Source organism: Euprymna scolopes, chromosome 13, assembly GCF_053919585.1.
Source record: "Euprymna scolopes isolate OS-2025 chromosome 13, ASM5391958v1, whole genome shotgun sequence".
NCBI classification, from domain to species: domain Eukaryota; kingdom Metazoa; phylum Mollusca; class Cephalopoda; order Sepiida; family Sepiolidae; genus Euprymna; species Euprymna scolopes.
The window spans coordinates 59007205-59021010 of record NC_136494.1 but is presented as its reverse complement, the minus strand read 5'-3'; the positions used below and the strand labels follow the sequence as shown (position 1 = coordinate 59021010).

General features: G+C 36.4%; 1 protein-coding gene across 1 annotated transcript in view; it reads left to right on the top strand.

Moving 5' to 3' along the window:
* The first annotated feature begins 6457 nt into the window (after positions 1 to 6457).
* The window catches only part of LOC145292270 (ADAM 17-like protease), a 142833-nt gene continuing 135484 nt past the window's right edge, over positions 6458 to 13806 (top strand). The window contains exon 1 of the mRNA XM_080138593.1: positions 6458 to 6682. Coding sequence (XP_079994719.1) covers positions 6514 to 6682 — 169 coding nt within the window. The 5' untranslated portion in view covers positions 6458 to 6513. The remainder of the gene's footprint in view (positions 6683 to 13806) is intronic.

Genomic DNA, 13806 nt, shown 5'->3' with positions numbered 1-13806 from the left:
CTTCTTTTTTCCTAAACAGCGTTTTAAGGACATGTAACCAATGTTCCTGATTATAGGAGAAAATATGTCTTAGTTAAAATGTTCATCTAGTTTTTACTACAAACCATAAGGCCTGGTGGTAATATAAAAATAAAGTGATTAATTATGATTATATGATATATGATTTTATCATTCAGACTTAGGACTAGCAGTAAAAAAAAAAACTTTACTGCCCTAACAGTTAGAATGTCCCAAAATATTTTACATAAAATTCATATGCATAAACAACTCACATTTTAAATTCTAAAAATAATTGATGTTTTTAGTGCATTCACAAAAAATCCCCTAAAAATGTCAAATTTTTCCAATTCCGATACTGATTTTAATACCCCAAAAAGTTCAGATTTCCCCAATTCCCGATCCCAATTCCGATTAATCATGCCAACACTAATTTTAGCTTCATGAATCAGTCTTGTCTTTTCTAGGGAAAATGTTTGCTTTGAAGAAAAGCTTCAAATATTGAAAAAAAATTATACAAACGACCTTAAATCAATGTCATTTAATGAATTCTTTCAACGGCTGGATCGATAATTGCACAGGTGATTACTTTGCATGTTGTGGCTTTGTTATTTTGGCCGATTTTGTTATTTTGGAATCAGTAATTATATATTGGAATTAGAAACTTAGAACAGAATCAGTAATTGAATCAAAATTAGACAAAAATGGAATCGTCACATTTAAGAATGGGCTAAGTAGTAAAAGTTTGACTGAAGGAATCGATTAAATAGGGGATGAAAGCAGAGTTTAGAAATAATGATAAATGTTTTCAGGAATGTAGTTACTTATTAAGCCGAGAGATTTTTGGCAAAGCAGAGAGAGAGAGAGAGAGAGAGAGAGAGAGAGAGAGAGAGAATGGAGAAGAATAGGACAAATTTTTTAAAAAAAGAAAAAAAAAGGGAGAGAAACAGAAAAATAAAAATAAGAATAAAAGCGGGATATTCGAATTGGGTCATCCAACATTAATAATAGTGAACTTTATTCAATTGGGATCCTTTTATTATTTTAAACATGGATATTTTAAAAAGGTTCGTGAAAGAGCATGTCCTCAATTTCCCTGAATTTTATTTTTCCCCCTGGTTTTAATGAGATTCAAACTATAATAAAAAAATTAATAATTATCTAGATTTGTCACATGAGTGGTGACATAGAAGACAATGGTCATTTCTTCCAAAGTACCACAACTCCTGCTAACAAGAAAAAAATTTATGATGAATGTGACAACATAAAGGAGACCATACACGATTTTTTAAAACATTTCATTAGAAATGAATATAATCCCTGTAAGAAATTCACAAAAACTCGTCTAGCTACAACCACTGTCAATAGATTTTTTTTCTTTTTTTTTTATCTCTCTCTACATAAAACTAAACAAAACTCCCATTAGCAAAGTTTCTTTCCTAAAACTGCCCGTCTTCAGAACACAATACTGTGAGGCTGCTTCCCAATTGACTTCATGGTTGTTTTCAAGTTCAATGTAAACAAATTCTTGTTGAACTGCCCTCTTAAATAATCAAATTCTGACCAATCATCACCATCACTACCAATCCTTACAGTGTTGTCTCACCGTCCACCTGACAATCATTTAACCCTTATCACCGAATGGCTTTCAGACCTTATAAGTGGTGACACCTTGGTAAAAAGAAACATAAAATTTAAAAAAAAAACGTATTTTTGAAAAAAGCTGTAAGAGTAGTAGTAGTAGTAGTAGTAGTAGTAGTTGATAATGATGATGATGATCATCATCATGAAGAAGAAGACAGAATCAGAAAATCGGTGCTAGCTGTAAAGGGCAGAATCATTGCTGTCTTTTTTTGTTACATTTTACTTCCGTCAAAATTCTCAGAAATGAAGAGGCCGCTTCTTGGGGTTAACACTTGATCTCCATATGAAATACATAAATATTCGAAGGTTTCATTAAACACTGAGTTAATAAAGAAGTTGAGAACATAATTTTCTTCTCTCCAATTGATCGTTTAAATATGTTAAAGTATATCTTTCTTGTGGTCTCTTAGTCTTACTGGATTCCAGGACAAGAATTAATCTAGTCTGGTGGAGTATTCAGCTTTGTGCTGTTACTTGAAGTAACATAGTTTAGAGAAGGTGCACCATTTCTTGTAAAAGCCAGTATTGGTTAGTTATACAGAGGAGATCTTATTTGGGCCGCGAATACTATGATTTTGAATATTTGAATATTTAGTCAGAGTTTACTTGTAGGTAAAAGTATCCTTATGCCAAGTTGCCTTGACAAACCCCTGTACAAAGAGAACTTAGGCACTCGAGGATAGTGTCTAGTAGGCATTCAAGTTCTCTCTGCTGTAAATTATAGATGGAATAGTGTTACTGTAATAGTTAGTGATAATAACAGTAGTATGTGTAGTATTACTGCAAGAAATTATTGTTGTCATTGTGATGAATTGTTGGCAGGCAGGAATTTTACTGCTATTACATCATTATTGCTATAGTATTTTTGCATCATGGTAAATCACCAGCAGACGGAACTTCTACCACTGCTACTTCTGCTGGTAGTTAATCATCATCGGTGTTAGGGATAATGTCAGTTCATCTGTCAGTGAGTCTGGGGCATGAACCCAAAGTCCGTTCGAGTGGAAAAGGTGCATTCTTTTTATACAGCTTGTCAGATGTTGATAACAACAATTTATTGACACCTGATTGGTCAATGGAACAGGAAAATGCATGCAGAGAGACAAAATATCTGCCACATGCATTGAAGATGTCAAAAATTACAAGGAATGCTGAGCAATAAACAGGACATGAGAGATTTAAGGACATTTCACTCATTCTAAGTTGTGGGAGTTTAATTTAAATCCATAACTTCAAATCCATAACTTCAGTTGTGTCATCACATTTTTTACTACAGTAATATGTTTACTTTAAATTATTTGGTGGTCTAATCACTTGCAGTAATTAATGGATCCAAACAAATCTCATTATTGTGAACCCGTCCTGAGGTGAGTATTGTTATATGATTGATGGCCCTATGTTGGGTAGCTATCACATCAGCTAATGTTAATCTTGACGAGAGTTGAACTAAGTACAGGGAAGTGACACGAAGTTTGAGAAATAAACCAATTGCCACAAAAGATACCAAGAAGAGAGACCTGAAGGATAAGTATAAGGTTCAAAAGTTTTTAAAAAAGTGAAAACAAAAGAGACGAGTTGAAATGATACATAACGTTAAGGATATTGAAGGGACAAAGAAAACAAAGTTTTCAGTAATCTGTCTATGGAAGACACATAGGACACATTGCTAATAATGTTATAATAACTGAAAGAAAAACTGATAATCGCCAAGAGCGAAATGTCCCCCTAAGATCGCTGTTTTCTGTGTCTGTCGATTTATCCATAATAAGGTAGTTAACTAATTATTTCAGAGAATACTAGTGTATGTGTGTGTGTGTGTATGCTTCTCTCTCTCTCTCTCTCTCTCTCTCTCTCTCTCTCTCTCTCTCTCTCTCTTTCTCATGTGAGCTATTTTCTCCAAATAAACTCAAAACAAAAACTCAAACTTATAACAAACTTCTGAATTTTTTTTTTATTTTGTACTCGTTAAAAAGATATATTTGTATAGATTCAAAACCATGTAGACAAAGAGAATGAAGCAAAACCTTGAGATAAAACTGTGACAGCAGCAATGAAGAAGAAGAAAAGACAGTGATCCATAAGGCAGTAAGAAAAAAGTATGCCCCATACACACATATGTATAACAAACATTTAAGGTTGTCACTTTAAAGTTTAACAAAAGAAGTAGAGAACTAAAAAACTAATGATTGCACAAATACGAACATAAAAGAGAAATGAGTGCAAATTAGCACGTGTATAAAAATCTTAAGTAATGCAAACAGTATTTCCACAAGTAATGTCCTGGCTATTATCTTAAAGTGCATCCAGTGGTGAGCTTTGAGGAATGTGGAGTTACTCTTTAGTTACCATTATTCCAACGACCACTAGGACATGAAGATTGCATAGAGGAAATAATGCAAATTAAATAAATTAACAATGGAATCCATACAAATAAATCATATAAGTTTTATTAACCAAAAGGCAGAAGATATAGTGGATTTAAAAGTTTTTAAAACGATTAAGTGAGTCCAACAATATTTCTGTTAAAATATTTTCAGCACGTGTTTAGCTACAGCTGATGTGTGAGTAGGAACAGTTAAGTGTGTGTGTGTATGTGTGTGTGTATTTTCTCCCACAAGTTGTTTTATCTAGTAGTTATATGTTAAATGAGAGTGTATACGTTGTTGAAATTGCTGTGCATCATGTTTTTTTATTGATAATTTGTTGATACAAGATTAGACTGCTGATAATTTGTGTCCGTTCTTTATATAATGTGGGATTGGCTCACAGAGTTTAGCGCCACATGTTTAATGGTTGTTTTTGTTCAAGACATTTTTAATTTTTTTCATTGGCTGAAAAATATGTTTCCTTCCATTTATTTTATTTGAATTTGGAGCTAAATTTTTCTAGTATTTGTATACTTGTTAGAGTTTTATAGGTTAAATGGAATTAAACTGTCTTGAACAATCTTAGGCCAGGTGTTTGTCTTGATTAAATCCCATTCCTTCAAAATTCATCTTTTTCAGTCCTTTCTACCTTTTTTCTACCAACCATATTCAGAACCTTTCTGACGACTAAATAACAAAGCAATTCCGACGAACACTAAAAAGCAAATGGTTCGAATTAGTTTTTGGTAATATCCAATCGCATTGTTATCGTTCAAAAATGGCCATACCAAAGCTAAGAAACACGCCACATCTTATCAAATATACCAGTTTCCCTCTCCTCCCCCAAAATGTCATTTAAAATTTGACCTTAGTGATCTGGTATGCTGCGAACTTATATCAGTCTGGAAATAGAATTAATATAATAAAGTTCTGAACAATTTGAGTAATTCAATAAGAGCTGACCCTATCAGTTTGAATGTTTCCGATTGTGATTTACAGAACAGCAGAAATGGGCGAACTGTCGCCGAACAGTCAATTAGTACCAACATTAAATGAAGTTTTGTAATTTTTCGCTTGATTTAAGGTTGGGGTCTATCACCCCCCCCCCTCCCCAACACAAGTCCGTATTAAATATGCTTTTAATAATTTTCTTCAAATAATTCAATGAATCAACTTTTTTCTTTTCTTTTTCAACTTTATTCATTTTTATTTTTTTTTAGGCTAAAAGTTTTTTTGTTTTTTTTAACCTTGAGTGGTGCAATGTGGATTTCTGTTTACAGTTGTTGCAGGTTTAAGTTTTTGTCATGGGACTGTTTGGGGGAGGGGGTAGAATGCAATGAGTTTGTAGGGGACTAGGATATATAAATACCCCAATCCCGTTACAAAAGAATAATGAAACGAATGGGAATTGAAGGAAACAAAGACTCAAGTAATGGATAAGATAAACGTCGTTTATTTGCTGTTGAAAGAAATTAACATTTTAGTTATAACATGTCCGCGCGTATGTAACCAATGTCCGTTGCAGGACTGGTGTTGTAGCAAGAAAAGGAAATGTGTTTTCATCTCAAGTTTGGGTCATTATTGTTTGTTCGCGCATGGGAATTGAAGTGAGTGTTGTAGTAGAAATGAGAATCCAGCGTGTAGGCAAGGAAGAGGATATTAGAGTTGTCATCAGTTAGTAGTCAGCTACGCGAAGGTGTTCTTAGTGGCCAGTAGTAGATGGAGAGAGAAAAAGGGAGAATGTATACATACAGTCATTAGCTCGTGCCCCATACATAGTAGGAAGTGGGCGTGAGGTGCGCATGCGCGCGCCGAAACGGCGGCGGCTTGTTCGCCCAACCTCTCTAGTTGAGAGTTGGTCCTAAAAAAAGGATTAGAAACAACTTGTCTCCATGTTTTATACTCGCTTCTGGAGTGTCTTTTGCGCATGTGTATTTCCTTAGAAAGCGGAAGTGACGTCGTCCATGTGTGTGTTCGTGTTCGCGTGTGTGAGTCATGTGTATATGTAAGCGTGTGTGTATATATACGTGAATGTGAGTGTATGTACGCGAACGTGAATATGTGTACATGTGTGGATGTGGGCGCATATGTTTGTGTGCGTGTATGTATATGACAGCTTGAAATATGAATGTGTGTTTTGTGTGAGACTTGAAAAAGGCTCGTACAAGTTCTTCGGCGAAATTAAAATTAATTTAACCACGATGACACAAGCTGTCCAAGTTAAATTCATTTTGACGTTGCAGTTGTATTCTCTAATTATGCTTTAAACAAAAAAATATTATTTTTCGCGATTTTCAAATCATAAGTTGCTTCAGTTATTTCCGTTTTGTTCTGTAACTCGCAATCGGCAAATATTTGGACCAATATGGGTCTCCTCTTATAAAAGCACTGCTATTTGTTGTGATCTGTATCTATTGGGCAATGATATGAGATTGAATTCAAACAGCAGGCGATATGAGATTGAATTCAAACTAATTTGATAAACCCTGAGAGTTACCGCCCTTGCATGCGTTCTCCCTTTTCGCTGTTTTTCTGCTTTCATTTTTCACTCACTCTGCACGCATTTGTTGTCGTTTTCGAAATCGCGCTCTACTCGGAAATGGTGGCACTTCGATTCAGTTCTCAGTGCATATTTCTTGCTTTTTACCTCACAAGCACTCAATTCCAAGCATCAGGTATGACACTTTGTTATATATATATATATATATATATATATATATATATATATATATATATATATATATATGTTACTCAAACTTTTTTCGAATTTCTTAAGGCGTGTTTTTACTGGCTTTTGTTTGCAAACATGCCATCATCTCTTAATGAAATTCTTTGACCAATTTCTCTCGTCGATGTAGCATTGATAATTATGCATTGAATTATTTTTTTTACTATTAACCGAATATTTAATGTAATTTTTAAAAAAATGCAATCGTGTTGAATAAAATGAACTTTTTAAAATCTTGTTGGAAAAAATACGTTAGTTACGAAATTAAATCCATTAGAATGCATTTCTGTTTCTTCGTATGAAGCCAGCCTATTTAATCTTTTAGGAACTTGGAAGCATTTAAACTGTCGAATTTCATTTATGTCAAACTGCCGAGTATTTATAAGTTTTCTAAGCTATTTACATGCAATATTTTTTTTATAGAGGTTAAAAGCAACATTGTCATAACAAACAGTGCCTCTACAGAATTTGAACCGAACCAAATCGATTTTTGCTGAAGTAAACCTAAAACTTGTGTTCGTTTAGGATTAGGTTAGGGTTAAATAAATAAAAACAGTTTGATTCAAATTCTGTAAAGGTAAAGCTTCCCTCACTCATGGGATTTAAAAATACGATTATTTAGAAATTATACTCTTAACATAAGGATATTTTTTTTGGTACTCACTTATTAATCCGTGCGGAAATAATAACGTTATGATTTTAAAACGCCACTCTTAACACGGGGAGGGTGTTTTGTGCCTATTCTAATTGAATAAAAAACATATCATAAAACTTTAATTAAACTTGGAAATACGATTTTAAAAATAGCGCTCGGATCCAGTAAGTGCATTAGCCCCCCCCCCCTTTTTTAACTGTACTTACCACACTTACGTAGTCTGTGCCAAGTATCGACGGAGAATCCTGAGTCAGTCCTAGAAATGTCGGAAGCAGTTTGATTTGAAAGCCACGAAAGGCTATTTACATCCAATAGTTTTATCGGTGCTAAATGCAGTGCACTTACTGATCCGCGCTATTTTTTTTAAATCGTATTTCCAAGTTTAATTAAAGTTTTACGATATGTTTTTTTTTTATTCAATTGGAAGGTTAAAGTACAGAATAGGTACAAAACACCCTCCCCTCCCCATGTTAAGAATGGCTTTTTGAATAACGTTATTATTTCAGGACGGTACCATTTTATCATTAGATTCAACCACACTTATAGATTTATGATGAGTACGAAGAACGAACTGTATTGTCGAAAAAAAAAAAATTTTAAGTGGGAGAAGTGCGAAGTGTGAAAAGGATCCTGGACAACACCGGGGAAGACTAGTTACATAAAATCAGGTTTTGTCTTTTACTGTTAGAATTATAAGAGGCCATTTTTAGACTTTCATTTCACATAATTGTTGGGTAAAACTGTTCAAAATTTCGTTTTAATCTTTTGATTTAAAAAAATATTTCGAACTGCTCTTTTGTTTTATAACTTTAAAAATAGTTTAGATGCAATAGAAAAAGGCAAGTTTTCGGAAAAGGGGACACTATTTCCGAGAAATTTTGAGTCTGATTTAATTCGATTAAGTATTTTTATCAGTACATGTTTTGTGTGTGTGTTTGTTTCGTGATGGCTTTTGTAAAGAAGTGAAATTTATGCAACTATTTTGGAATTGAGAACAGTTATTGTGATTAGGGCGTGGACCTCTGATCTAAAAGTTTGTTGTTTTTTTTTTTTATTTTATTTTATACGAATGAAAAATGCCACATTTTTCCTCTTATCTGAACTATTAATCAACCAACCAGTGTAAAATCAACACCGAAACAATGTTTTTTCTTCCCTTTTAATGTTAAAAATGACATAAATTTGTTGATGTTATCTATATTAAAAAAAAAAAATGGTAAATGTTTATTTTAAAATTTAAAATGTTTTCGGAGGTGTTGATAACGAATCTGACATTCAAACCCGTCGCAAATTTACCGTTTGCATGGTATTACCCCCTGAACCCTCGCATGGACGCGCGTAGTAAGGTGACTTGTCACATCGCAGAAGAATTTTTTAGCAGACATTTGAAATAAATTTTCAGAAACAAAAAAATATGTGGTTCATTTTTCTGTGTTACGTAGTTTTTGATCTAAAAATATAAGTTTTCACGAGTGGTTTACAAAAGCATTTTTATTTTTCGTTTAATTTTTTTTTTTTTTTTTTTTTTTTTTTAGGGGGGTATTCAATTATAGAACTTGTACAACAGGTGCTTCTGCAGTTTAATTTACCGTTTTTCCGAAAGTAACGCCCCCCCACCACCACCAATTTACCGTAAGTAACGCGCCGACATACACCGAGCAGTTGGTCTTTTGGCCAAGATCAAAGTGTAGTATCTGTCTTCAAATGCGTCACTTCCATTTCTCGTTCTCTTTCAGTGGAGGACAAATCCTTCACGACTGAGACAATTTTTATTTTTGTACCTTTTCTCCACGTTAAAAAACGACCCTGGTGTCTAACTCTGTCCCGTGGGGAGGCATTGTGACGTACACCAAGCAGAACTGTTTAATATTTGACAAAAGTTCTATTTACACTGGGGGGGGGGGCAGGGGGACGGGTGGTGTTGATCGAATTAATATGGGGAATTCCCAGGAGATAAGCTAGAAGTAAGTGTCGTTGCAACAAGTTGCCTTCTTGCGACCTAGAAGTCTCCGAGGTCTGGTAGGCTAATGCGTTAAACTGTCAAAAAGTAGAGCTGTCTTATACAGCATAAATCTGCTTTTAAAAGAAAAGAAAGGGAAGTTGTTCATCACGTGATTTCATCACGTGAACACGTCATCCATGCATTCATTCATGCGTGTCGGCAAACTTAATTTAAAGTGTGCTAAAGAAGGCTACAGTTTCCTCCGATCATCCCAGGCGCCTTGGCAGGTAGGTAATTATTTTCTACACATTCCCTTCTCCAAAATAAAAAAAAATTTAAAAAAATAAAATAATAATAAAAGAGAATATTTTCACTTATTTTTTATTTATTTTTTTTTTTTTGCAACTAGCTTATCATTGCCTCATCTACAAGCAATGACCACAATACCAACTCTCCTGTGCAGGTGGAGGATGTTGGATTCCTACGCAATGAAAGTGATACCAGGCCTGGCATCCGTTGCAACAAATCATAGCAGTTCCATCATCCGGATGTCCGCATCCAGGGCAGATCTAAATCTGCTCATCACCTTCATCAGACGGTTCAACACAAGGAATATCAGAATGTGAGGACGGCAAGTTCTCAATAAGGACATTCCACTCGAGGCAGTTTGAACAAAACCAATTTTCTTCCATCGGTGGTGATTAACTGATGCCAACACAACCAAAATAAAACCAGTTATCACACCTATCGCAGCAAATCATAGCATTACCATCGTCAGGTAATCTGCAAACCGGGCAACTCTCAATGAATTCCTCTTCCACGGGGTTATTTTCATATGCAATATCTTGGGAGATATCTTCCCCAGAGTCACTGTTATCCTGCACAGGCCACATTCTCTCAGCTGTCAATTCTAAGGGGTAAAGATTCTTCAACGAGTGAACCTGCAAGGATCCATCTCCACGCTTGACTTGAACAGATCTGACCAATCCGTCTTCATCTGGGTACAAGTGTGATTCTTCCTAATACCCAAAATGGCCAACTCCGGTGAGAAGCCTTGATTATCACTAATTCTCCATCAGTCACTGAATTAGAGGTTCCTCCAGATTGAGACTGGGCTCTCTCAAACTTAACAAGTATTCCTGATACCATATCCTCTTGAATCTTTTTAATGCCTCGTCACGGTAACTTAAAGACTCCAGCAGTTGCTTTCTAGATGGGGGCTCAATTTGGCTGATATCCTTCTTGTTTATCCTTAGTATCAATCGAGGATTAATTACTGGGTGTAAAAAATGCTTAGGGGTTATGATTTCTAACCCTTGGTCCGAGGAACTCCTGTAAATTAAAGGCCGGTTATTTATAGCAGTCTGAACATCAGACAACATAGTGAAAAAGTCAAAATAAGTATAGCTGGCTCGACTAATCAGTTTATACAAACACAACTTTATGGTTCTAATGAGCCTCTCCCAAACACTTCCATACCACGGAGAGTACAAAGGTATTCTAACGTGCTCTATTTCACATGTTCCAAATCTTTCCTTGTATGCACTAGAGGTAAAGGTTTCGTGTATGACCCTGCATCCTGCCACGAACGACTTCACATTGTCTCTGTAGATGTGTGAGAGTATACCGTATGTGTTGGTAAATCGCACAAATGTGGTTAGGAATGAATGGACGGACATATCTTCAACCAACTCCAAGTGTACTGCCCGTACCTCTAAACAAGTGAAGACTAGTATATACATCTTTATTCTTTCTTGAGCTTGCAAGACCCATAAATAACCAGTATAGTCCACAACAGTGCGAAGAAAAGGTCTTATTAAGTTAACTTGATGTTTAGGTAACTCGGTTCTTTTAGGGTATGAGAATGGTATAAGAGTTGAACTTCTGGCACAACAAGCACTTAGATAGAGCCTTCTTCACAGCCTGTCTTCCTTGTGGTATCCAAAACCCGGACAATCTCACCTTATTCAATGTTGTGGGTACACCCAAATGCCCGCATTGTTCATAACAATCCCGGGACGAATTATCCCCTCCTCATCCAAAAAAGAGACCCAGGTTTCCTACTCTAGAAGGGACTGCTCTTCCCATAGGGCTCTGTAAATATGCCAATTCTTCTCAGAACGACTGACGCTGCATCACTCCAATCAAGTGTAATCAGGCCATCTTAACTGAGTCCAGATCTCTCTTCTTCAGTTTATTACCGAATTTAATCACGAGCTGTAACATTTATCAAAGTGGACAATGTCGAAAACTTGTTGAATGGCACCAAAAGCTCAATTTGGTTATGCGGTAGAGTACAGCACACAGTGGTAACAATCCTCTTCCCTTCTGAACTCAAACAATTTAAAGCATTCTCTGGCCAAGCAACTGACAGACTGTTTATCCAATGAGGTCCACTGATCCAATAACCTAAATTGCCCTTCAGCTTCGAAACAGATAAACTCCTGGTAATGTAGTCAGCTGGGTTCTGATCAGTAGGGAAGTATTTGTATTGAAGGTGTACTCCGAATTCTGTCGTCAATTCAGTTTCCCATTGCACAATATCCTTCAGCCTGTTTTTGGCAAACACGTTCTTGTTGTTGGTACTCTTAGAGATCAACCATGATGGGACTATTTGAGCGTCGACTGCCACAAAAATGTTTTTGAAGCACACATTTGAATAAGCTCTCAACAGTGTTGGAAGACATTTTATTGCCAAGACGATCGCCAGTAACTCCATTGTAGGCAATGTCCTAGGCTTCAGTGGAGCTACCTTGCTTTAGCGAAAACTAAGGACGAAGCACCATCTTTAGCAACATAGGCAGCGAAACCATATGCCTTGTTAGAGGCATCACAGAACAGGAAAAGGTTTGCCTCTCCTCCTTCATCAATGGCACGTCTAGGGAATTTAATAGAACTAACCCTTGATAATTCTTTAGCTATGACTGCCCATCTTGCCTGCAGCTCCTCTGGCACATCTTCATCCCAGCTCAACCCCAACCTCCACAACTTGCTTATGAAAGTTCGAGCCTGAATAGTCACAGGAAGGCAAAGCGAAAAAGGATCAAAAATCCTTGAGGCTTCAGATAAAATCTGTCTTTTGTTCCTTGCCCTATGATCACAATCATAAGGGATTGACATTAATAACATCATCCTGAGGGCAATACCGATAGCCAAGTACCTTCTCCCAAGAGCAGTCATGTTTTACAAACGTGCTATCCTTCTTCATAGTCTCCCGCAAAGTGGCATTATTAGAGTTGCATGATTGTAGAATAAATCCTCCCTCCTGCAATCGCTCTACCACCCTTGAATAAAGCGCGGTCAAATTCTCCAAATTGTTGTCTGTCCTTACCAAGTTGTCTACATAGAAGTTCGACATCAACATCTTGCTGCATGGGTCTCTAGGGAATAATCCAGCGTGAAACCTTAAAATACAATTGAGTATGAACAGACTAGCACTGAAGCCAAATATGATTGTTGCATATCTGAAACATTTTAACTGGTTGTTCTTTTTCAAGAAAAAACAAAATCTATTCTTATCGGCGTCATCCGCTAATCGGACCATCAGGAATGCTTTCCTAATATCAGCCAACAGAACATATCCATTCATACGGAAATGAAGTGTTAAGTGCAACATATCCCCAGTCAAATTCACCCCAGCGTAGGCTGCGTCATTTAGAAAACATGATTTTACCGACTTAAAAGAGCAATTAAAAACAGGCCGAATTTTGGTGGTGCTGGTAGGATCAGTTTTGAAGACCAGCCTATGAGGGATCCACACATAATTTTTATATTCAGTGGGGCAACACTCTAGGGGCTCTATTATCCCTTCTCGTTTCTGATCCTCGAAAACCCTCAAATATGCATCATAGAGCCCCTCCTCCAAATCACAAACCTCCTTATCCAAGACCTTAATGGCAACATGATGGTTAGATTGAACTCTTTTCAGTCTATCCTCATACCATGGCAACTTGATCAAATAGTGTCCGTCTCTAAGAGAGATGTTATCATAAACTTGTCCAACATCATTTTGTTATAATTAGAATCAACCTCAGATTCAGGAAGTCCTAGCGACTTGAGGCTGAAATTCCACTCCAAACCTCTGTCCACTCGGCTATCCTCAAAAACGTCTGCAAAGGGATCAATATATGAGGCGCAGGGATTCATCGCATTGTTGACGAGAGAGTCCTTGCAAGGAAACCTTTTGACAATTCGGTCGTAGCTTTGGTTCTTGAAGCATTGGTGAGTGGCTTCATTTGGTTGTTGAACAGGAAATGTCTGGTGTCCCCAAAGGGGACTATACCGGCTGGGGTTTCCCAAGCAGTTCCATGCATACAGCCCACTACCCTAATAGGGTACATATGCTGCAAGAGATCCACCCCTATCAGGCCCCAAAGACGAACACAACCACTAGTAATATTGGTTGCCAGATGCAAGCTTAAGTCCCGGAGATTTTTCCACACCAGAGGCAAACCAGGAATCTTGTGAGATCCAG